General features: G+C 34.6%; 2 protein-coding genes across 3 annotated transcripts; one reads left to right on the top strand and one right to left on the bottom strand.

Moving 5' to 3' along the window:
- Positions 1–2325: 2325 nt before the first annotated feature.
- On the bottom strand, positions 2326–4624 carry LOC117100228 (MICOS complex subunit Mic10-like). Its single transcript, XM_033239830.1, has 4 exons — positions 4485–4624; positions 3860–3907; positions 3610–3719; positions 2326–3122 (listed from the first exon to the last, which is right to left on the bottom strand). The coding sequence occupies exons 1-4, from the start codon at positions 4561–4563 to the stop codon at positions 3039–3041; spliced, it is 321 nt and encodes a 106-aa protein (XP_033095721.1). The 5' UTR covers positions 4564–4624; the 3' UTR covers positions 2326–3038.
- Positions 4625–6622: 1998 nt separating this feature from the next.
- On the top strand, positions 6623–22047 carry LOC117100414. Of its 2 annotated transcripts, none has more exons than XM_033240101.1 (9): positions 6623–6917; positions 11458–11629; positions 12467–12606; positions 13260–13386; positions 15651–15709; positions 16209–16328; positions 16740–16826; positions 19024–19162; positions 19922–22047. In XM_033240101.1, exons 1-9 carry the CDS (start codon positions 6771–6773, stop codon positions 20008–20010), a joined length of 1080 nt encoding a protein of 359 aa, XP_033095992.1. In that variant the 5' UTR covers positions 6623–6770; the 3' UTR covers positions 20011–22047. The 2 variants fall into 2 exon arrangements, with proteins under 2 accessions (XP_033095992.1, XP_033095983.1); XM_033240092.1 differs by lacking the exon at positions 15651–15709 and adding an exon at positions 14580–14638.
- Positions 22048–22995: the final 948 nt, after the last annotated feature.

The raw sequence follows: 22995 nt of genomic DNA, 5'->3' as shown, positions 1-22995 counted from the left end.
GGCATACGCATTATTGTATAGGCCTATTTTGTTTAAATGGGATAATATAAGATAAGATAATATAAGATAAGATTTGATATGACGAGATAAGATAAGATGAGATAAAATAAGATAAGGTTAGAGTAAGGTAAGATAAAATATGTTGAAAGTTAATTGTTACTCCATCAAATGTAGAAAGCATTAAATCAACTTAACAGAAGCAGATATAAAACTTAAAATATGGGTAACACAGATTTCCACATACAATCTAATTAATAATCTGCAGCTAAGCAGTTGACATGCATTTAATAATTGAACATAAACAGCGAAGAAAAGAGCTACCGTACATTATGACGGCATAACCTGAGTTGTTATCAAATGACTTCATTGGTGCGCCTAAGGTGGTTTAAAAATATTGTAAAAACGGTGAATTGTAATTTACATTTCATTCCTTCATTCTGAAAAAATATAATCTTGACCCTTGACCGTTAGATTTATTAAATTTAATACATAAAGTATATTTATTCCTTGACTTGTCACCCGTAAATTTACTAATCATTGTCCATTATTAATTTATTTTTATTTTTTATATTTACATCATCAATTATTTACATGTAGTTATTATCTTATATATTTAATGTATTTAATAATTTTATTATATATATATATATATATATATATAACATGAAGAGGGGTCCACGTGTGTTCATATATAAATAATATAGAAAAACAGCAAACGGAGTAGACTTAAGAATCTGACTGTGAACTTAATACATTTTTAGCTTTTGCTTAACAATTTTGTATCTCAACCGAGATCCGTCAATAGTTAATTTCCCACAGCATTCATGTTTTCCAGTATTTTACATTTGACATCTATTATAGTTATCTATATACTGTATTATGTTTAAGTTAATATAATGAATGAGGAAGACAACTAATGCTTTATTCCATATAAATATAGCATTTTTCGTACAATAATTATGAACGCGCTGTTTTAGATAATTACATATTTTATGCTAAGGTATAACTGCCAATTCCCAGAGCGTTTACTCGCGACCGGATGAATAAGTCGGCTTATTACGTCATCAGATTGCTAGGCTCCATTTATTCCTTAGTACAGTTCATGATGTAGCTATATCGATCCGAAGAGATAACAACGTGTTCACTTAATTAATGATAATTAAGGTTCTTCGTTTCTCACCTGGCATCTAAGTCTACCAATTTAGTCTATTCTTCCCTTTATGGTGAACTACATTTTTATTCTTTTTATATAGGCCTTTGCCTATATTGAGAGTTTATTATAGGCCTACCGCAAAACCTCGAATTTAAGCCCTGGGGTTTTTTTTTTGTTTTTTTTTTGGCGAAGTTTGGATGGGCTTCTTTCCGAGGCTAGTTTTGCAAAGTATAGAGGCTGTCTCTTATACACATGCTTCTATTGGAGGTTTTACGGTAAGATGTGTATAAGAGACAGGTCCTCGATACCCCCGACGAGTGGTCAGATTTTGCAGACGAAAGCAATGTGGGGGTGGTTGAGCTTCCATTAAAAGGTTTCGAAAGTGGTCCAGGGGCCGAAGCCCCCGAAAATTTTGACAATTTAGGGGTTTCAAAGGCTTATTTAATCGATTTTAGAGTGGACTAATATGTCGAAAATACATATAATTTTTTTTCCTCCCCGACAAATTGTCCTTTTCCTCACCGACGGGGGCCCTTCCCCCCCCCCGGCGCCACCCCTGAGAGGGGATTCTTTTCCAAATGAATGCTGAAAATTTTGGGCTTCTTTTCGAGACTACTTTTGCAAACTAAAGAGGGGGGCTTCTTCTCGAGCTTAAGCAGATTGGGCTTCTATTCGAGGTTTTATGGTACAGTACTGTATATGTAAATTACAAACGTTATTAGGCCTAACAATTGCAAACGATAAGATGAGGAAGCTATTGCATGGCATTTTGGTCTGGCATTCTGCTGGATGCCAACATCAGACAAAGAACAATTTTAGAGTATAGTATCAAAAAAACTGCCCAACCTGAAAATAACGGGTAGAATACGCGCAACTCCCACAATCAAAATTTTTTTGGCAGGACATATCGTGTACTATTTCATATCATTAATCTAATACACCTAATAGTTTTAGCATAGAGGTATTATTCCTCCTTATGTTTGAAGTAATACTGCTTCTTATATATATACTGTAATTTGGATTTAACAGCTAAAGATAACTGAATATACTGTACTACACTAAATATCTTTTAGGACCGAATGAGAGTGCTGAGGCGCTATAATCAAAGCTGGTGCAGTGCAATACAATATTATAGACAAAACCATATAGAGAAAAAAAGAGTGGACTCATCATTAGTTAATTACATTTAATGTGTTCATCAATAGTCTGGACAAAAGCCTGGAGTGCGATTACTTCAAAAATTATTATATAGACTGCCTTTGCACTGCATGCTGCATAATCATTAACATTATGTTTTCTCCAATTCTAGTAATTGCTTAATGTCATGGCGTATATTAGAACAGTAATATCCTTTAACACTTGGATGTCTGCAGAGATCATTAAACACAGTAAAAACAGCAGGCTGCATGCTTTATGTATTCAGCAAATAATGTGGAACATTTTAATAACACAAGAGGGCACTCCACATTACAACAATACTTTACTCAAAGTGTAATGCTAAAATTTTTAGCAGTTTGAGTTCTAAAATCGAGGTTATATTCGAGATGAAACTTTTAAATTTGCAAATTATCACCATGACTTGGCACTGCTTCATCCAGTCTCGACACTATGGCATCTTGCAAGACCTGCAATGGCTATATTTTACAAAGTTAAAAACAACCATGATGTCTCCCATCTCATTGAGTTCAAACTCCAGCTTTCGTATTTTTACAAGCATACTTTGATGAGCATTTCAAGTATTTGTCAATTTATTATTAACTTTTCTTCTGTCCATTTAGCTTTTATATTTCCGTTATATACTGTACAAACTTAAATTAACTGCACATAATTTCCATGCACCTCAAACGTATGTTGCTGGCCTTGGTCAGCCAAGCATGCAAATACACTATGTGTTTGTTTCTGGTTTTGATTCGATGTTCACTTCAGTGTTTGATTTGGTTGAGGGCAGCACACCAGCTGCAGGTAACACCTGCAAATTAAAGGTGGACATTATTGAATGTTAGCAATACAATTTTGCTTCACGAAATACTTAGTAAAGAAACTGTCAACAGCTATATATATATATCAATGCGAATGCAGAGGGTAATAGTAATAGAAAGGTTATGTCGAGCGTGAATTTACTCTACAGCTGTTTCATGCAGAAGCAATCTTCAGGAGTGAGTGGATAGGAAGATAATGGAGGTATATATGAGCTTCAGCAGGTTTATAAGTATGGTAATTGTGTTACATATTCTTAAGTGGGAATTTGTAAGCAGCTCTGGTCTTTTGTTTAAAGTTGATGGTATTTTGAATAAATTGTGAAATTTCTGTGTGTGTGTGTGTATATATACCATGTACTATCTGGCTTTTTCAACCCTCACTCACTCGCCACTGAGGAAGGACTAGTGTTTAGTGTTGGCTGTTTACTTACGTTTACTTTTTAGTTCATTTTTTATATGTTCTGTATACCAACTTACCTTGACAATTTTACCATGCAGATTGTAAGGATCTCTGAACTCATTTTGACAATTAGAATAACCCATTCCTACACCCAATCCAGCACCAAATGCAATAGGCCATGGACGTCCTACCAAAAAACAAAATAAATATTTTATTATAAATAAGTTTAACTAGGCTAGGGATATGTGGATAATTCTACAGGTATTCTGAAATTATTTTTTTTAATTAATCAACAAAAATTGAATTATGTATCACTTTAAAACTTACGCTTGAAAATAAAAACTGAAAAAATTAGTCCTACACCAAGTCCTCCACCTGAAAGATAGGAGAAATATTCAGAATTAAACAAGGGCAACAGAATAAACTATTCAGTTTTACTGTTTCTTCAGTATGTCTATGGTCTCATCTGAGTACTGCATAAAGTGTAAGAGACGTAGGCCAAACAAAATACTACTACTAGGTCTAGGCCTACTAGCCTAGGCCTGGCCTACTAGTAGTACTAGGCCTACCTAGCCTAGGGCCTAGGCCTTCTTCTATATAATAATGTAGGACTGGCCATATCCAGAATTTAATGAATTTCAGACTTCTTCTTTTAAAACAAGCTCACTTTTAATGGCAACTTCAAAAGCCAAGGGCTAGACCTGTCCTTAAAACTGTATCTGCTTCCACAAAATCCCTGAAAATATTCATATTTTTCATTAGGCCTAGGCTAGCCATGGCATTATTGACACAGCAGCCAAGAGACGGTGACATGGCCGCTTGCTGGACTCGCAGTAGGCCTAGCCTATACCTGCTGCTAGCCATTCTTATGCGGCTATGCAATTTTACTTCATAGTATTTCGAACCCACAGAAAGCATTGATAATCGATAGTATAAGAGAAATTATACAAACCTATCTTTATGATAGTGTCAGATAAACAACGATCCCAATTCTTCCCCAAGACATCCTCGCTCCTTTTGATGTCAGCCATTTCTCGCTATTGGTTGTTAGTGGCGTGAAACGTGTGACCCGCTTATTTTCATCTTGGATATTTCCACGTTAATAATAAACAGTATAGAAAATTTTCTCTATTAGTCTGATGTGGAGGTGGTCTGATCGGTCTGATATGATCGGCGTTTATTCGAATACGATGGGAACCGTAAAACCACGAATATTATACCTTGAACATTTTTTTATTGCGAACTTTGGATGGTCTCTGTAGTAGGATGGGCTTAAGAGGCTACTTTTGCAAAGTAAAGAGGGGGAGGTTTTTTTTAAATTTTATTTTATTTTTTATGTTCAGTGTATATGTTAGTCATTGTACAATCTCGAAAACAAGCCCAAACTAGCTATCTTGAAAAAGAAGCCCGTGGGCTTCTTCTCGAGATTAATCTCATTGGGCTTCTATTGGAGGTTTTACGGTACTGTACACATTGGTACCTTTGTCTAATCATGGAGGAAATATATTAATATAGTTCCTCCATGGTCTAATTAGGTACCCGTATTTATTAATAAACGCCCAGCTTTGAATAAACGCCCTCTCTGCGAATAAACGCCCAGGCCCTCCAGCGCCATATTTGGAAGTAGGGCCTAGTCATCCCTCGAATAAACGCCCCCGGAACGTTTATTTTTTCCTCGAATAAACTCCGCCTAACTCAGGAAACTACCGTACATAATTCTAAAAACATTTATAATGTCTTACTCCAGTAGAAATTACAAATTTATAACCTGTAAGATATACGGTAATAAATTCTTACGCATAATGCCGTAGACAGGATTGTCAAACTGTGTGGCACAATATCAGGGTGGACCCACTCTACCCGTAAATTAAAATAAGGACCCATTTTCTTAAAAGTTGCCCCATTTTACGCAAAAAAATATGAATAATCTGGACCCATTTCTTAAAAATTGACCCTTTTTACACATGAGAAATCCCATTCCATTTTCTTAAAGGTTGACCCATTTTACAAAAAATATGAAAAATTTTGACCCATTCTTAAATGTGGACCCAATAGAAAAATTTGTATGGGACTGTCCCAATAGCTAGCTACGGCATTGCTTACGCAATAACACACGCAATAAAACACTCTGGCGGTAAAATGTGTTGTAGTTTCACATTTACAGTGAGGGCCGTTTATTTGAATATCCATTTTACACCAAAATCGGGGAGAGCTGCCCCCCCCCCCCACCGGTCGGGGAGAAAGCACAATTCGTCGGGGAGAAAAAAATATTATATGTATTTTTTTACATATTAGTAGACTCTAAAATCGATTAAATACCGGCAAGCCTTTGAAACCCCTAAATTTTCGGAACCTTTTAATCGAAGCTTGACCACGCCCACTTTGCTTTCGTCGGGGAAATCTGACACCTCGTCGGGGGTGTCTATAATACGAAGACCCTTGAAAATTTCACAAACGGACACCCAAAAAATTCTTAATTTTGATTTTCTGACAGCCAGGTGTATTATCAAAATAAAAGAGAAAAAATAGGGGTCTTCGTTTTTGGGTCTTTGGTTTTCGGTCTTCGTTTTATAGACACCCATAAAACTCTGCGTTCAATGAATTAATTTTACTGTTGTTAACAAATCGTATTGACTCAGTACCTCACCGGGACAAGCACTGCGGGGTATCTAGGAGTGGCCGCGGGGGAGGGGTGCCATGGGGCAGACTGGGGGTGCGTCCGTCCGTCCCCATGCATTCTCCCCCTCCTCCTCCCCCTCTCCCAGTGGGTTCCCCGAATCCCCGACTGGAAGCTCCGGTGTTCTAGCCTTGTCGTGTTTAATTGTGGCCTACTGTAGGGGAGCCCTCCCCCTCCTCTACTAACCCCACCGTGCTCCACTACTGCCTTCAAAATCATGATTTTTGGTGGTAGGATCCTGATAGAAGATATAGTTTTCCAGTGTTTTATTAATAACGCATTATTTATTGAACTAATTATTGAAAGTTGAACTTGTATTATTTGTATACCTCCCTTGTCGAAACACGTTGCTTTGCGGGTCTGAATTGTATCGTGCAAATAAGTGTTGTTGCTATTAACACAATATCGTGTATTTAGACAATTACCACTTGTAAAAGCAAGGCTTGACGAACTGGTCTATGGTGGGAAGACACACACAGACCGAAGTGGGAGTTCCTTCCTTTACCTCCCTTTAGTGTAATTGTACTTTCTTCTTCTTGTTTTTATTCTTCGTGTGTTTATATGTTCTCTTTCCAAATGGATTCAAAAGATACAGATGATTCCGTTTCGGAGAATGGTAGACCTGCAACTCCGCCGTTCGGGTTCGATGACATTCCAGGCCTAAACATCAAAACCGAACAGACAACTGTTGATACTGTGCTGGGCAAGGTAAACTTGGTTGTAACTTATCTATTTATATCGTTTGCCAGACCTTGTCGGCCTAGCCTAGGCCAGTAGTGCGTATGACGATGTCCTTATCAGTTTCAAAGTATATTCACTGATGCCCAAAGTTTGTTCTTTATTTTGTGCTTTTACTTTGGGAAGGCCTAACCTAGGCCTATGCATAAAAAAGTAACGTTTATTTTGTCATGCATGGATGGCTATTTGATATTGTATTATATGTTCCATCCTTCCTAAATATGACACGACAAAACGCTAGTCGGAAATTATAATTTAGTTCTTTCAAGGTAGGCCTCAAAAACTCTCAAAATGTCATTTTTCCATCTTTTTTTACTTGAAACATCAGAATTTCTTGCAAATATGTTTACTGGTTCAATAAAAAAATCTTTTTTAATATATATTTGATTCCATTTTTTAGTGACTTGTTATAAATTTGCCCATATTAATACAATTATTTTTTTAAATTGTAGCGTAGTTTTTTTTAAAATTATTGCTTAACAGCATCCTGTGTGTTTTTTAATTTAACCATTTATTTATTTTAACTAATTTTCAACCATGTCTACATATTTTGTCCTTTCTGTAGGAGCTAAGAAAGCATAGGCCTACTGTAAGTTAACCATTAACATATAAAAACAAATACTGTATCACAATATCAAACTTACAACCTTTATTCATTTATTTATGTAGGGCTAAATTCCTGTGAATACAATAATGATTATTAATTTGTATTTAAAAAATTTTATAACAGTGCTTCTCAAATTGTGGGTTGTGGAATGGTCTCAGTATATTTTTATTATTTTTTAAAAATTATTGTTGACAATGATTAGACAAAAATGTTTACAATAATTAGACAATTTAAAAATATTCAAAATACAAATAAATAATAATAACAATCAATAAAATGTCATAAATACATTATATATAATTATAATAACATATTTCATTCACTAAATAATACTGCAAAAAGAAGATATGATCGCTAAGTACTTTAATAATAGAGATTAAAGTAAGTAATAGTAACTGATTCAGGGAAGACTTTCAGTATCTAGTCTCACTGTATTCATTTCCTTGCTCAAGCTGGTGTAACTGCCGATCACCGAAGTGGCTCCTCGAGAAAATATAGTTTGGGAAGCACTGCTTTATAAAGTTGCTATGAGTGCGACTATATCAAAAGCGTTTCCATAAATTAATCGATTGATTGATAGATTGATTGATTGGTTTATTTATTGATTGATATATTGATCAGTTGATAGATATTAATTGATTTATTGATTGACAGATTGATTGATTGGCTCTTCAATTGACTTGATGGATGGATAGATTGATATTATTGGTTGGTTGGTTACTGTAGTTGATTGATAGATAGATATTGACTTATTGATTTATATTGATTGGTTTATAGGTATTGATTTGTTGATTTACAGATTGATTGGTTCATTGATTGACTTGATGGATGGATTGATTAATATTGGTTGGTTGGTTGATTGAATAATTGATTATGATTTATTTATAGATATTGATTGATTGTTTAAACCAAGTAGTGTATATGTTATGTTAGACATAATAAGGTCGTTAGATGAGATGTTTTTGTACTTAATATAAGATAAGATAACTTTATTATTCCTCTAAGGTGGGAAACTCTTTGCTTGTCATTACAAAGACAAAATATATAAAAATATGAAAACAGTCATCAAAACATATCAACAAAGGTACAGTACAAGTAAAGTTATTATCATCAATATAATTGATATTAGTGTTTGTTTGTTATTATCATTATCATTACTGTTAAAATAATTATCATTGTTATTATTATTATTATTATCACTACAATTGCAACAGCTCTCATCATTAGATAAATTGAATACAATAAACATTGAAATAAATAGTTATCTTCTTGCCTTCTTGTTGAACTGGATGATGCCAGAGGGGATAAAGGATTTGGCATAGCGATTTGTTTTTGCGCCAAGTAGCCTCATTCTACCACTTGGATTAAGTTGGTTTATAATAACCTGATGGAGAGGATGAGAGGCATCTAACTCAGTTGGATCAAGGTTTTTCTGAAGATGTTCTAAACACATCCCCTTCACCTTCGTTTGCAAACCCGCCGCTTGCCAGTATTTATTTTAAATAATAATATTTTGGCTTTTTAGCACACTTTCTGCCTTGAAAACATTAGAACTTTTAATACAAAACTTATCATTCTTCTGTTGCCACCATGATTCTCCATGATAAAAATGTAAAGCCAACGCAGACACGCCGTACGACACAGCCAGATGGCATTTGTTGTCACGTTTGGTGACGCAGCCCGATGCCATTTGTTGTCACGTTTGATATTCTCACGACGACCTATATCTTCTCTCAACAACCTGAAAACTCTCTCCGGCGATAAATTGTGTTGAGCAGCATTGTTCTTCGATGCTGTCTGAGTTGGCATTTAAGGACTAGAACATCACCACATTACATTCACCATACAACAACGTGATGTGATCGTGGGCAAGGGCCAAAATGCAACCGCATTTACTTTTTACCTAATAGGAATTCATAGTTTTTTGGAGTTTTTTTGTCAAAAATTTTTTTTTCTCTACCTGTATCACTTTCTGACTTAGGTCCTTTGTATATTTCAACTGTAATTATCTGATATACTGTTAGTACCTGTACCATACATCCTTGTGCCTTTAATGAGATTCCAATGCCATCCAACTTGCGAGATCTGTATACAAATAAAGGTATTGGTGACAAATTCTTTTCCTTGCCCAGCTTTTGGTCATGTACTGTAGTTCAGGCCTATCTAACGACAATTTATTATTTAAGTACTGTAGTTTCCATTCACTTTATATCAGTGTTTGAAATTATTATCTTTATTCTATTGTCAATTCTTAGAATTTCCTATATCATTGCATTAAGCATTCAAGTTATGCATGCTTTCATTTTCGTTTGGTCTCTGTGTACTGTAAGCTTTTCACAGGGGCTTTTTTGATTTATTGAGAAAAGTACAGTAAGACTACTGTACAAAAGTTCAGTGGCTTCTAAACGACGACAAGGAAATTTGCTGCAGTTAACAAGTATCATAGACTAACACGGTGTACACATTGTGGATAGCCTTGTTATGTCAAGGATTACAGAAATCAACCATGACCACATTTACATAATAATGAGAATGTTATTACTGCATTGCTAGTGGATGTGGGCCTAATAGAATTGTGTAGTGATCGGTAATTATTTGTCACATGCTCTTTTGAAACAGGAAGGGAGGTTATAGTGATGAGAAGTTCAGAGATCACATTAAAAATCACAGTCATTTTTCTTATTTCAATTAACATTTATCTGTTGTTTCTCTTTAGTCAGTCCTGTTCAATATATTAGTGTGTACAGGTATTCTTTTCAAAACAGGGTTCTGCAAAATTTTAGGGTCCCATAAACATTTCAGGTATAAACCCTACGGTATTCCACCCACAGATTGCTGACATGGAAACCCTGTTCCAGAGACTAAGTCAAAATCAAGTTATTTTAACATATCGCATACAGAGGAAGTAAAGCAAAATTTAGCACCTTTTAGACAAGTTGAGATATTTTATTTACCCTAGCTTTTTGTGTACATAGTACAAATTCTTCAGGTGAATAGATTGTACTGATGTGTACAGTACATGAAAGCTTTCAAATAAAATGTCTCAAGTAGTCTGAAAAGTGTTGCTTTATTATTATAGAATACAAGTTTAAATAATAGACTGCTGTGGCTCTCATTATATTAGCATAAGCATGCTGGACATTCAAATTTACTGGTTATTTTGAGAAACAGGCATGAGAGTCTTCACCAATCTCAGGCCTCTAATCCATTATTATTTTGTTCTTAATTTGTTTGCATGGTGATGTAGCACCTCAAAATTGCTCAGCGTCCCTCCATGATTTTGTTGCGTCCTAATACACACACATACACACAATCGTTTGTGGAACGTTTTTCTAAAAAACTTGATGTCAGTGACTTCAGCCTGATCAACTTTTAATGTAATTCCATTTTTCATCAATCTATCCACTTTTAAATTGAATTAAAAAAAAAATAATAAAATTAAATGAACAGATTATAAACAGATACATTTCTTGTTTAGGAATCTATAAACCATCTTAGTTTATATTTATATTACAAATCTTTCATATTGTTTTTAAAGGTACAGCCAACTCGCTATGTTAAGTTTAAAACCTAAAAATTGTTATCAACCATCAATCAGTAGAACGTAACTGTATAATGTAGGACAAACAAACTTTGGCTGTATTGTTATCACATTATTGCACCAATTTCATAAATTTAATGGCTTGGAAGCTAATCTGACTCTGTCATGATATATAGAAATAGAATAAAAATTGTCATAGTCAATGACTTTTTATTTTATATTTGTTTTGAACAACAAGACTATTTTTCTGATATATATTTATTTATTTTTTATTTTATTTTTTTTTAATATTGGAAATTATCTGGTTCATAAACAATTACTGTATGTGCGTCATTGAAATTAGTTTTCCCCCTTTTTTTCAGAGGAGGACTGTGAGTAGCATCACTAAAATTGAGCTAGCATTTGTGACTGTTGCAGCGATAAGTGTGTTGTCAACAATTGGACTGACGATTACAGTGATTACGTTACTGGAAAAAGCTGATGAGAAACCATCGGCTGACTTGGTGTTTGCTATTGTTCTCCTTATCAATTCCTGTGAGTTAATCTCCAAATTTCAGAATAAAGAAAGCACTGAACTTATTAAGTAGTATTTTATTTTTGCTGCCCTCTACATTTGTGTCTGCCTCTGGAATGACCGGATTTTTGTAAAACATAATGATTGGAGGCAAACGCATACTTGCAGTGGTAGGAAAATTAATAATTTAGGTGAGGAGTTTAAACTAGAAATCAAGACTGAAGTCGGTTTTCCACTAGGTGAATTTATTCGTGCAGATCTGAGGCGTTGGTTCATGCGCATTCACATTTCTATCCAAGTTTTTCACTTCAGCGAAATCAGTAGAAGAAGTGAAAAAAATCTGCAACCAATCAGAGCTCAGGAAGCGAACCGACACTTTTAATTCACACAAATGAATTCGCCTACTAGAAAACAGCCTGGAAATTCCATCCCAAACTATTTTAATATATTTAAGACAAAAGAAATTTATTAATAAATTTAAAGAATTATGATCACCGTTCAATTTTCAGCTGGAATGGTATTTTTTCCCAACCTGATGCTGTTATTGCAGTACCTGCTGCTATTTGCAAATTAAATTCATCCCTAGCCACTAGTACAAGTTTGGTGTTTTAGTGGCGCAATTCTAGGCTATAGAAGTTTGATTCCCAAATGATTCACTTTCGATTTTTGGCCAAATAATTTTGGGATGTGTGCAATAACATGTTATTGGATAGAATAACACTCCTGCTGCAACTGTTACTTTCAACGGTTAATATAAAATGCTACAATGGTTTTAACTTTTATTGTGATTTCAAAATGAAATTTTTTTTGTAAAACTATAAGTTCCCTAACTATTAAATACAATTTTTCTTCAACAGTGTTTTGTTTGTATTATGTTGTGGATGGTGTCTTCTTTGAAAGTGCCTATGAAATTGTTGTATTCGTTGGAGCTGCGTTTATCTTACTTATTTACTGTATTATTAGTTTCACTCAATCTACAGGCGATACTGTTAAGACGGTAGGTATCATTGTGTTTGCTTTTATATTATTAGGTGACACTTCCACCCTGTCAGTGAATTCAGAATTGCTGCTGTCGAATTCGCTACATGAGATTAAGCTCTGCCAATAAATTACCACATTCACTAAAGCGGTTTTCTTCCCAAAGAGATAATTCCTATTGTAGGAAATAATTTCAACCCCAAACGATCCTTGCGCTTCATTATCTCCTACTTAGGAGATACTTTAAGGAGATACAGAATGTAGACAGCTATTATGCCTACCTCTCGAGCAAACACCTTTTGGTGGTGGGTTTGGAATACACACATTTAAGGTAGACACACTATGCCACTGGCCTTTTAAAAAAAAACCAAACCAAAACATTTTCAGTCAACATTTTATCAGCAGTCAAAATTTAATATTCTCTGGTATAAACTAGCCTACTAATTGTTTGATTTAGTGAGTGAGTGTTTACACCCAAATTGTGTCAAGGTACTCATCATTGCCAATGATTAATCTCATGAATATAATAATAAACCTGTTGAGGTTGTGTGAAAAAATCTACACAATCTTTGTTGTTATCATTTGTGCTGCCTGCTTCATACCTGTTTCAATAACTTAATGATTTTATGATGGACTCGTCATCTAATTGGTATTTTAACTTGTTTGTTTCAGGTGCGTTTCTACCTAATAATTATTCTTGGGCCATGTTGTTTTATTCTTGGCAGTATTCTTGCAAAGAATTATTATGAATCCAAAAATATCATATTCCGGACTGTTGGAGCAAGTGTCGAACTGCAAAGTGAGTAACCTACCAAATGAATTTGTTTTCCCCAATTTGTTCACTTTATTCTACAACTTCGATCACGTGCCCATACACAGTAGGTGCACGTGTGTGAGTTTCTGCATTAACATTGAAAGCTAATTAGGCGGTGCAGTGGTTGCATTGTGCTAGGGGCTGGCCTAGGCCTGCACTTTTAAATCATACTTTATGCTTTTTAATAAGATTTAATTTAAGTAAAAATCACATGTACATTGTTATATGATTACTTAAAACAAGCATTGTTACAAGTTTCACTTATTCTATGAGCATTATAAATGCAGAAAACTTCTTAATGAGAGCAATCATATATGCAACCACCGTATAAAGTGTATGAAGGCGTAGTAATAGTAGGATAGATAGTGTTCATTCGTCGATATTTCATTGTACAAAGTACGGAGGTTTTTCTCAACCATTCACAAAAAAGCTACTGAATAGAATATTGTTTTACTGTTTGTGCTAGCATTTGTAAATTTCCATATTCCACAAAATAACTTCCAGGAAATAACTTTTCGAAATAGCGTCGGTCGTGCTATTAAAAAAGGCGCTTACATGGAAAATTTAAGCATGGGGTACATTTTGAAATGAATAAGAATGGAGGTTTTTGTTCAATTAAATGTGATGATTGACATATCTGTATATTCACAATAAATTGAACCTTTGATAACTGTTAGCTTACATAAAATTGCTTGAGTGGTTACTGAGATACGACTCAAAATGTACAAATAAATGACATTTTTTACCCATTTTTGGAATAGAACACAGGGAACAGAACAAAGTGAGCCTGACAAATTCATATGGTAATATGCACTAGTTTCACGGAATAATGATTTTACTAACTGTTGCTGCTGCTGCTTCTACTATTACTGTAGTACCACTACCAGAGGCGGATCCAGAGATGTCCGAAAGGGGAGCCGAAAGTGGGGCTGATCGAAACAACACCACCCTAGGGGGTCCGCAAAATTATTGTTTTCTAGATGCCCAAAAATAACCTTTGAGGCATTTTGGCCGATCAATTATTTCTTTTTCTTTCTTTTTTTTTTCTTTTTTTTAACTTTCCAAAAGTTGGGACTGGGGGCTGGCCCATCCTCCTCCCCCCCCCCCTAAATCCGCCCCTGACTACCGCCATCACCACTATGTAATGCTATGACTAACACATTTATACTTTGTTTCAGATATGTGTGGCTTGATGTTGTTCTTTCAGACATTGTTAAAATTTGACTTACAGCTTGAGGTAATTATAAGCATTTGGTTTTGCTATTGAGGAAGATTTTTATTCTCGAATACATAGACACTGGTGGCGTTTTCATTTTTCATTGTTTATCAAAACTAAATTGCAGAATGCAACAGGTTAGCTAATACTGACACAATGATACCTGTCTCTTATACACATCTAGATGTGTATAAGAGACAGACCATATACAGTATGAAGGCGTAGTAATAGCAGGATGCTCATTCGTCGATATTTCATTGTACAAGGTACAGAGGTTTTTCTCAACCATTCACAAAAAAGCTACTGAATAGAATATTGTTTTACTGTTTGTGCTATTTTCCATATTCCACAAAATAACTTTCAGGAAATAACTTTGAAATAGCGTTGGTCGTGCTATTAAAAAAGGTGCTTACATGGAAAAATTAAGCACGGGGTACATTTTGAAATGAATAAGAATGGAGGTTTTTTTTCAATTAAATATGATGATTGACATATCTGTATATTCACAATAAATTGAAACTCTGATAACTGTTCGCTTACATAAAATTGATTGAGTGGTTACTGAGATACGACTCAAAATGTAAAAATAAATGACATTTTTTACCCATTTTTGGAATAGAACACAGGGAACAGAACAAAGTGAACCTGACAAATTCATATGGTAATATGCACTAGTTTCACGGAATAATGATTTTACTAACTGTTGCTGCTGCTGCTTCTACTATTACTGTAGTACCACTACCAGAGGCGGATCCAGAGATGTCCGAAAGGGGAGCCGAAAGTGGGGCTGATCGAAACAACACCACCCTAGGGGGTCCGCAAAATTATTGTTTTCTAGATGCCCAAAAATAACCTTTGAGGCATTTTGGCCGATCAATTATTTCTTTTTCTTTCTTTTTTTTTTCTTTTTTTTAACTTTCCAAAAGTTGGGACTGGGGGCTGGCCCATCCTCCTCCCCCCCCCCAATCCGCCCCTGACTACCGCCATCACCACTATGTAATGCTATGACTAACACATTTATACTTTGTTTCAGATATGTGTGGCTTGATGTTGTTCTTTCAGACATTGTTAAAATTTGACTTACAGCTTGAGGTAATTATAAGCATTTGGTTTTGCTATTGAGGAAGATTTTTATTCTCGAATACATAGACACTGGTGGCGTTTTCATTTTTCATTGTTTATCAAAACTAAATTGCAGAATGCAACAGGTTAGCTAATACTGACACAATGATACCCACGCTGAATAGATGTTTGATTATTCTCTCTGTCAAAATTCCTTAGCGATCAACAATGAGGGTGGTACCTGATGAGGGTTACAAGGTCCCTGATTGGGGTCCACACCTACCTTAGCCCCACCTTGGTTGAAGCTGAAGTGAGCAAGTGTTTTTGAAGAGGCTCCACTAGATGCCAGGGCTTTTCAAAGCAGTGTTTCTCAAAGAATTAATTGATTTCTTCCCTGAGGGGAAACATATCCAGGGGTCTCCAATGGGGGTCATGTGCTTCCTGGCCAATCCACTGACTGGAATTTAGAACATTTCCACTTGACTAGTGTATGACTATCCCTTATAATTTTATATTGTGGTTAACTTAGGTGAGCATGGTTGTGTTTGTACTGAGTGATAATACTAGCAATATTGGAATGCAAGACTCCCTCATTCTGGGTTTTGGACTTATCTACAGTGTTGTTTGGGCAGCAATAGGCTTTTTATCTGTAAGTATTGTTATTTTGGTTAATATCTAAATTCATCATGAAAAGCATTGTGTGTCATTTGTTGGTGGTGTGTGGTCACATGATACCAATAATGGTAGCTGAGAAACTAAGATGAAAGGAGTTGTTTTTTATCTACTTGAGTGGAATTCCTTTTTCTCAGCCGATTTGCGATAGGGGAGGCCACTTCTGTAAGCTCCTCCTTCCTGGATATAATTCAGGGGCCTGCAGTTCTACAAACCTAAATACATTCATTAGGCATGAATTGAACCACATACCTGTAAAGGTAAAAGAAAACTAATAAAACCAACGATCATATTTTTATACAAAAGCTTTTTATGACCTATGTTTTAATTGTTATAAACATAAACAGTTGAAAGGGACTAATTATAGAATTGATTTATTTTCTGCTAGGTGAGGTATGAAAGCAGGAACTTAGTTATTTTCTTTTATGTAACAAGCATTGCTGAACCTGCCTATATCATATATAAAATGGTTGATGTAAGTACCTTTACTTTAATGTAGATGTGTATATTACATTTATTCTTATATGTATAGCAAAGATCTTATAATAATAAGATAGCGTTCTCTGTGGTTTGCGCGTAACAAATAGAAGCGTCCAATTGACGCAGAAAACAACAGAAAGTAATTTTAATTGCAAGAGGGCGTCCTACACTGCATTATTACAGCATTTGCAAGCATAAATCGCAGAGAACGTTCTCTTGTTATAAGATCTTTGACGTGTGCAGTCAAAATGAAAGTAATCCTGTATTTTATCAAAAATTATGTGTATCTGACAAAGTTTGATTTTCATTAAAGCCCTGTCCAGACTATTTTGTTGTAATGTATGCCCATATATAGTCATGATGTGCCTATGTATGGTCATGGTGTGATGTCATCATGACCATATTTAGGCATGTCACATGATTTTGTCAAATAAAATTTGATAGTCTGGCCAGGGCTTTAGATACGAGTGATATTTATTTTGAGTGGTATTTATTTTGGTGATATTTATTTTGAGTGATATTTATTTTGAGTGATATTTATTTTGGTTGATCAAGTCAGACCTCACTCCCACAATTAATTTCCCAGTATTCGATGACCCATCAGTTTGTTTTGTTTTTGCCAAGTTTAGATAGATAGATAGAAATCTTTCTTTATTCTGGATACTTAGTCAACTTTTACATTGTTCTTCCTTAAGGTCCAGTTAATAGTTAAAACATTAAAATAAGAAATGAAAGTAAAGAAATTATATAAAAAAACAAAAGAAATTTGGTAAACAAAAGAAAAAATTGGTATACACAAGAAGCAAAATGAAAATGTAATATTAAATCAAATTTTTTGTCATCCATGCCAAACTCTTTGTGAACAGAACAGTGACGGGCTGTGGTTTAAAATGTAGATCAGGGGTGGGCATAAAAATCGGTCGGAGGGCCAAAGTGAACTTTTGATTTAACACCGAGGGCCGCACCCAAACTTTGATGTTCCAGTGAGCTTCCAAATATTCCAATCACTGCTTTTGCATCACCTTTATTCTCAGTTTTCAATGTTACTTTTTACATATTGGTTTCGGGCCCTGAGAAACAAGGTGTTTTCTAGCCAATTTTTGATTGGCGGGCTGCAAACCTAGGGTTTTCAGTTCATTGTTGTGGGCCGCAAAAAAAATTTGCTGACAGGCCGCATGCAGCCCGCCGGCTGCACTTTGTTGTTTTGACAAAAACATGTAACCCCAACATGCCTAAATATGGTCACATCATGACCATATATAGCCACATTATAACTATATATGGGCATAGAGTAGTAATACAACAGTTTTTTGATAGTGTGGCCAACCTGTGATCAAGATTGCTTCGGCTTGTGGCAGTATGGGTTTTTTCGTAAAAAAATATTTTCATCCCATTTTTTAATTCTGTTAGCCTACAATTATTTTTTCACTTCATGTGGGTAAATAATATAATTTTTATTTTTTGAAATTTAATCCAAATTATAATAATAAAAATGGTATTGCTAAACTGACCAATCGGCCATGTTTGTTTTGGTAACGTGGTAACTTAACACTGGTTAACGCATTCTGATTTACGTTAATCTTTGTTTTCTCTAAAGTCAATTTTATGAACCAGTCAAGTGAAAATAATACTCAACGAAAAATCGTATTCAACAAAATAAACCAGTCAAATAAGCCCATAGAGTAGCTGAATAACAAAATCTAATACAGATAAGATACTGTAGTAACAGTACAGTTGTATGTACAACTTCATATACACATCAAAGTTTAGGTATGCATCATTTTTATTCAATTTTTTTTTAGTGTGTATAGTGCATACATGCTTTGGGTATTGCAATTTTTTGAAAGTTTGACGTGACATTCAAAAGTTGTTGCTGTGAATTTTGAAAGTGTGCCATGGGTTTTAAAGTGTGCAGTGAATTTTGAAAGTGTGCCGTGCTTTTTAAAAGTGTGCGGTGAATTTTGAATGTATGCCGTGACTTTAAAGTGTGCCGTGTGGTTTCAAAAGTTGTTGCCGTGAATTTTGAAAATGTGGCCGTGACATTTCGAAAGTTGTTGCTGTGGCACTTATGGGCCACTGTACTGAAGGATTTTGTACTCAATTTTATGATCACATGTGATTTAATCATACTCAGAGTAATATTCAATAAATTGCATTTGGGAAAAATATATTATTATTTTTCACTTTTGTAGGTGATTGATCATGGTCTAGAAGATCTGATATTGAGCGCTATTATAACTTGCGGCGTGATTGGGCTTTTGATACGGTTGGTAACATGCATCACAATGTTTTTCGTGTATAAGAATTTCGGAAATGGTCTTAAAGAAAAAGGTAAGAAGTATGTCCACAAATTCAAGTGTGCTTTTATACAGTATGTGGTTTTCAAAATTCAAAATGGTCAAAGGAAACACCTCAAGAGAAATATTCCCAAAAAAATCATTACATTTAACTTTGTGACATATTGGGTCAAAGCTAGAACAAAATGGCTGCACCAGTAAAAGAGCACGATTGATGTTGATAAGTTATTGTTAATCAATATGGCTGTGATTCGGACAAGAAGGGGTTAATACTTAATTGTAATGAATGTTAGGCCTAGCCTACCTTTTTTTTTAAGCATGCCATAAGACATGAGCAAATGAAGTAATGGTAACAAGCAAACCAGAATAAATAATAATGAGAATGAGCCAGATGGGACAAGATAATTATTAAATCATTAAAGATGAGTACAAATGACACCTGTCAGCTATGTCATAGCTTCTTGTTGCATTTTAAGAAGACACCTACCATGCAAGACAGTTAAGTCATCGCAGACGTGCTTTTGTGTTAAGTGGATGTGACAGTTATTTTCCCAACCTAGGACATATGGCCTGACCTTACCTGACCTTATTTCAACATTTTAATACCCATGGCAGCACAGCTATTATAGCAACGCATTGCTTTTATTACTTTATCATTTTGTGATTTGGAAATCTTCCTTAATTAATATCTATCAAGTCATCGAATTATACACGCCAGAACTTTTATTTCGTAATTCTCCTTTCTGCGCTGTACACCAACATGTTGATAAAACTTTTTTTCCATTTTTTTCAGTGTATGGACAGACATCTGGAGACACAGCAGCAGTTATCAAAAATGAGGGTGCTTCTCAACCTCAACTTCCACCACCTCAGTCAATATAACTCCAGTGACTGTACAGCTTACTGTAGCTTCAGGCTCCACCGTCAGAACGAGTGCTTTGTATTCTCTGCAACAGGCACAATACCAAATGTCCAGCTGTTGCATCAATGTGATGTCTGCAACTGTTCTTCCCAGCCACAAATTTCATTATCATTGCTTCCAGTTTGGCTCAATTTATTGTCGGTGACTAGCTTATGCATACTAACCTGATTCTTCCACCACTACAAATGGAAAGAGAGAACTTTCGCTTATGCGCAACAATGTAACGCTAGAATGGATTCACTCAAGCATGACCATCCTAGTTCTCTGCACAACATAGATTTGGTGAAATTGGGTCCTAGAATCCACATGATGAGAAATTAATGTTCTCACATGCGAAAATGATTTCTTATTCATCATTAATTTCTACGTCGTACTGCTGCATGCAATCGAAAACTCCCTAATGGGATATCTGCAACTGTGTACTTCCTGGCCATATTAACCGGTTCAGTCTAATATTAGTGCTTCTGATCATAATGTTGCATTCATAATGTTGAAGACCTTCAGAATAATAAATAATATAAAGTCAATGTAATTATAAACAAGGGGATGATGCAGTATAACGTACGATGAACATTGTCATTAATCTGCTTTGATGTTTCTTGGACTTGTCTCAAGTCTATTGTGATATTCTTATTCACTCGCAATTAGCAGAAAGAAGAGTGCAATTAATTACATCAATTGAAACTGTTCATGTGTAGAATTCCCGCAGATCTCATGGATTGATTCCACTACCAAAGATTCGAGATTGAAATTATTTTTTTAAATTTCATATTCACCCTTTAGGTAGTTTGAAATCATGTGGCAAATAGTTAAAAATCACAGGATTTGAACCAAGCATTTTGGGATTCAAAGTAGTGCACCTCAACCATCAGACTACATGATTACTCATATAATTTTATATTCCTTAATTTTTGTTGTAAAACTAATAATTTTTTTTAGCTAAAAAAGTATTTTTATAAGTCTAATTTCTTTTTAAATTTCTTTTAAATTATGTAAATACTTTATATCGCAATTATATATATATATATATATACAAATACATTTTGTTTTCCAAGTGTATGAAAAGATTCAAAACTTATTCCAAGATGGATTATCAACAGGAGTTTTGAGTTAGAAGAAGTCATTTCTGGCATATATGTTTAAGCAAGATTTCTAATTTTTGCAATCTAATTTTGTTTTTCTGCTTCCGGCGGCAATACAAATCTACACTGACTTCCGTGAGAAAAAATATAATTAAGTGGTAATACGGCAATAAAAAAGTAATGAATTTGTGGGAGATGGGTTATTTTCCGAGATATTGTGGTTCGGTTGGGGGAGTGTGGGAGGCCGTTGTGATTTACGGGAGACTCCAGCAATTTGTGGGAGACATGGGCCTCCTGAATCAATTTCAAGATACACTGTCTGTGTTTTGAGGTAATGAAAAAAAAAAAATAGATGTGGATTTTTTGTTTATTGAAGTACCAAAAAGACATTAAAGCATTCATTTGAATTAATAACCTATAAGAAGAAATGTACACTTCCTCCCAAATTAAGAGTCTTAATTAGTATTGATCATTAGAATTATATCACTATTCAAGTAGTGTGGATTACAGTATTATTAACTCTTGTATGTACATCTAACTTTATATTCCATTTAAAGTAAATGCAAAGAGTAAATTGTATACAGTATTGATGAGAGGATATTGTGTTACAATTTGAATGTGGCTGTTTTGGGACAATCTTAGTAAATGCATAAAGTGGTACAGAACATGTTTGATTACGCAGGACAGATTTGGGATAGGGTGGGGATCTTGGGATGGAGATAGCTAGATAGTTTTCAATGTCAGAGTTTTTATTCAATCTTTCGTAGAATTGTGTTTATATATATTGGTGCATCTAAGATTAATACTATTATCATTAAGTTGATATCATTTTATAATGTAAGTAGGCAATTGTATCTTTGGACATACTTTTATTTGAATAATGCGATCCAAATAAAAGTTCTTTTACACGCTAAATTTTTTTGTGCATCAATAATTATGGTCTAAGTTAACTTATTTAATGGCGATATTGGTTGGTGGTCATTGTGCCATTTATGAAGGTGAAAACAAGGATCATGATGACGGTGGCTATGACAACTTTTATGACAGTGCATCAGGTAAATTGTGTGGAAAAATAAAAGGGAGGTGCAAGTACCAGGAGGAGAGTAAAAAACTCAACCATGGTGTTTACATTTTGTAATTTTTATTTGTAAAAAATATCCAAATTTTAAGATGGGTTAACATTAATATATTTATGGATAAAATGTTTCACATTTTGGAAAAGCCCATATATAAACGTCATTTGTTTAAATCTATACTCGCTATCACCAACAGCTTTCGTCAACGCTAAATTGGCCAGGCCCGAATCGGAGAGCCTTCTCGATTATATCGTGAACAGCTACGTAGTGTAACGATGGTGAAAATGTATCAACAGTGAAGCAATTTTATGGAGACCAGACTAGTACAGTTTTTCATAAGAATGGATTGTTCTATTAGGCCATTTTTTGTACATTACTGCAAACTGATTTAACTAAATCCCACGATTGTTAATGTGTCTAACTGATTCTAATGAAATTTAAATGGGTATTTCGAAACTTCAGCCCGCTTCCTGCTGAAAATGCATTTCAAAATTCAAACTTGCATACAGTATGTGCATATGAGGTGTTTTATAGTTTGCTGCCCTCTATATTCAGCATTAATTCCCAAGCTTTTAGAAATTCATTGTACAGTATATTTGACTTTTTGTCTAATTGTTTTTATTATATATTATGTGTCTTCAATTAATTGTTTCAATTTGCTTCGGATGGCGTATATGTCTAATAAGTATTCTTTCGTCGCTTTCTTGGATTCTAGCATTTTTTTCTCGCAGTGCAAAATCCTACATCTAAAATGTAAATTTTCCGAGCAGTACTACTGTACTGATGT

Source organism: Anneissia japonica, unplaced genomic scaffold (genome assembly GCF_011630105.1).
Source record: "Anneissia japonica isolate Jap-2015-1 unplaced genomic scaffold, ASM1163010v1 scaffold4446_len648930_cov198, whole genome shotgun sequence".
In the NCBI taxonomy this organism is placed as follows: domain Eukaryota; kingdom Metazoa; phylum Echinodermata; class Crinoidea; order Comatulida; family Comatulidae; genus Anneissia; species Anneissia japonica.
The sequence above is the reverse complement of the archived record's forward strand: the minus strand, read 5'-3'. Positions and strand labels throughout refer to the sequence as shown.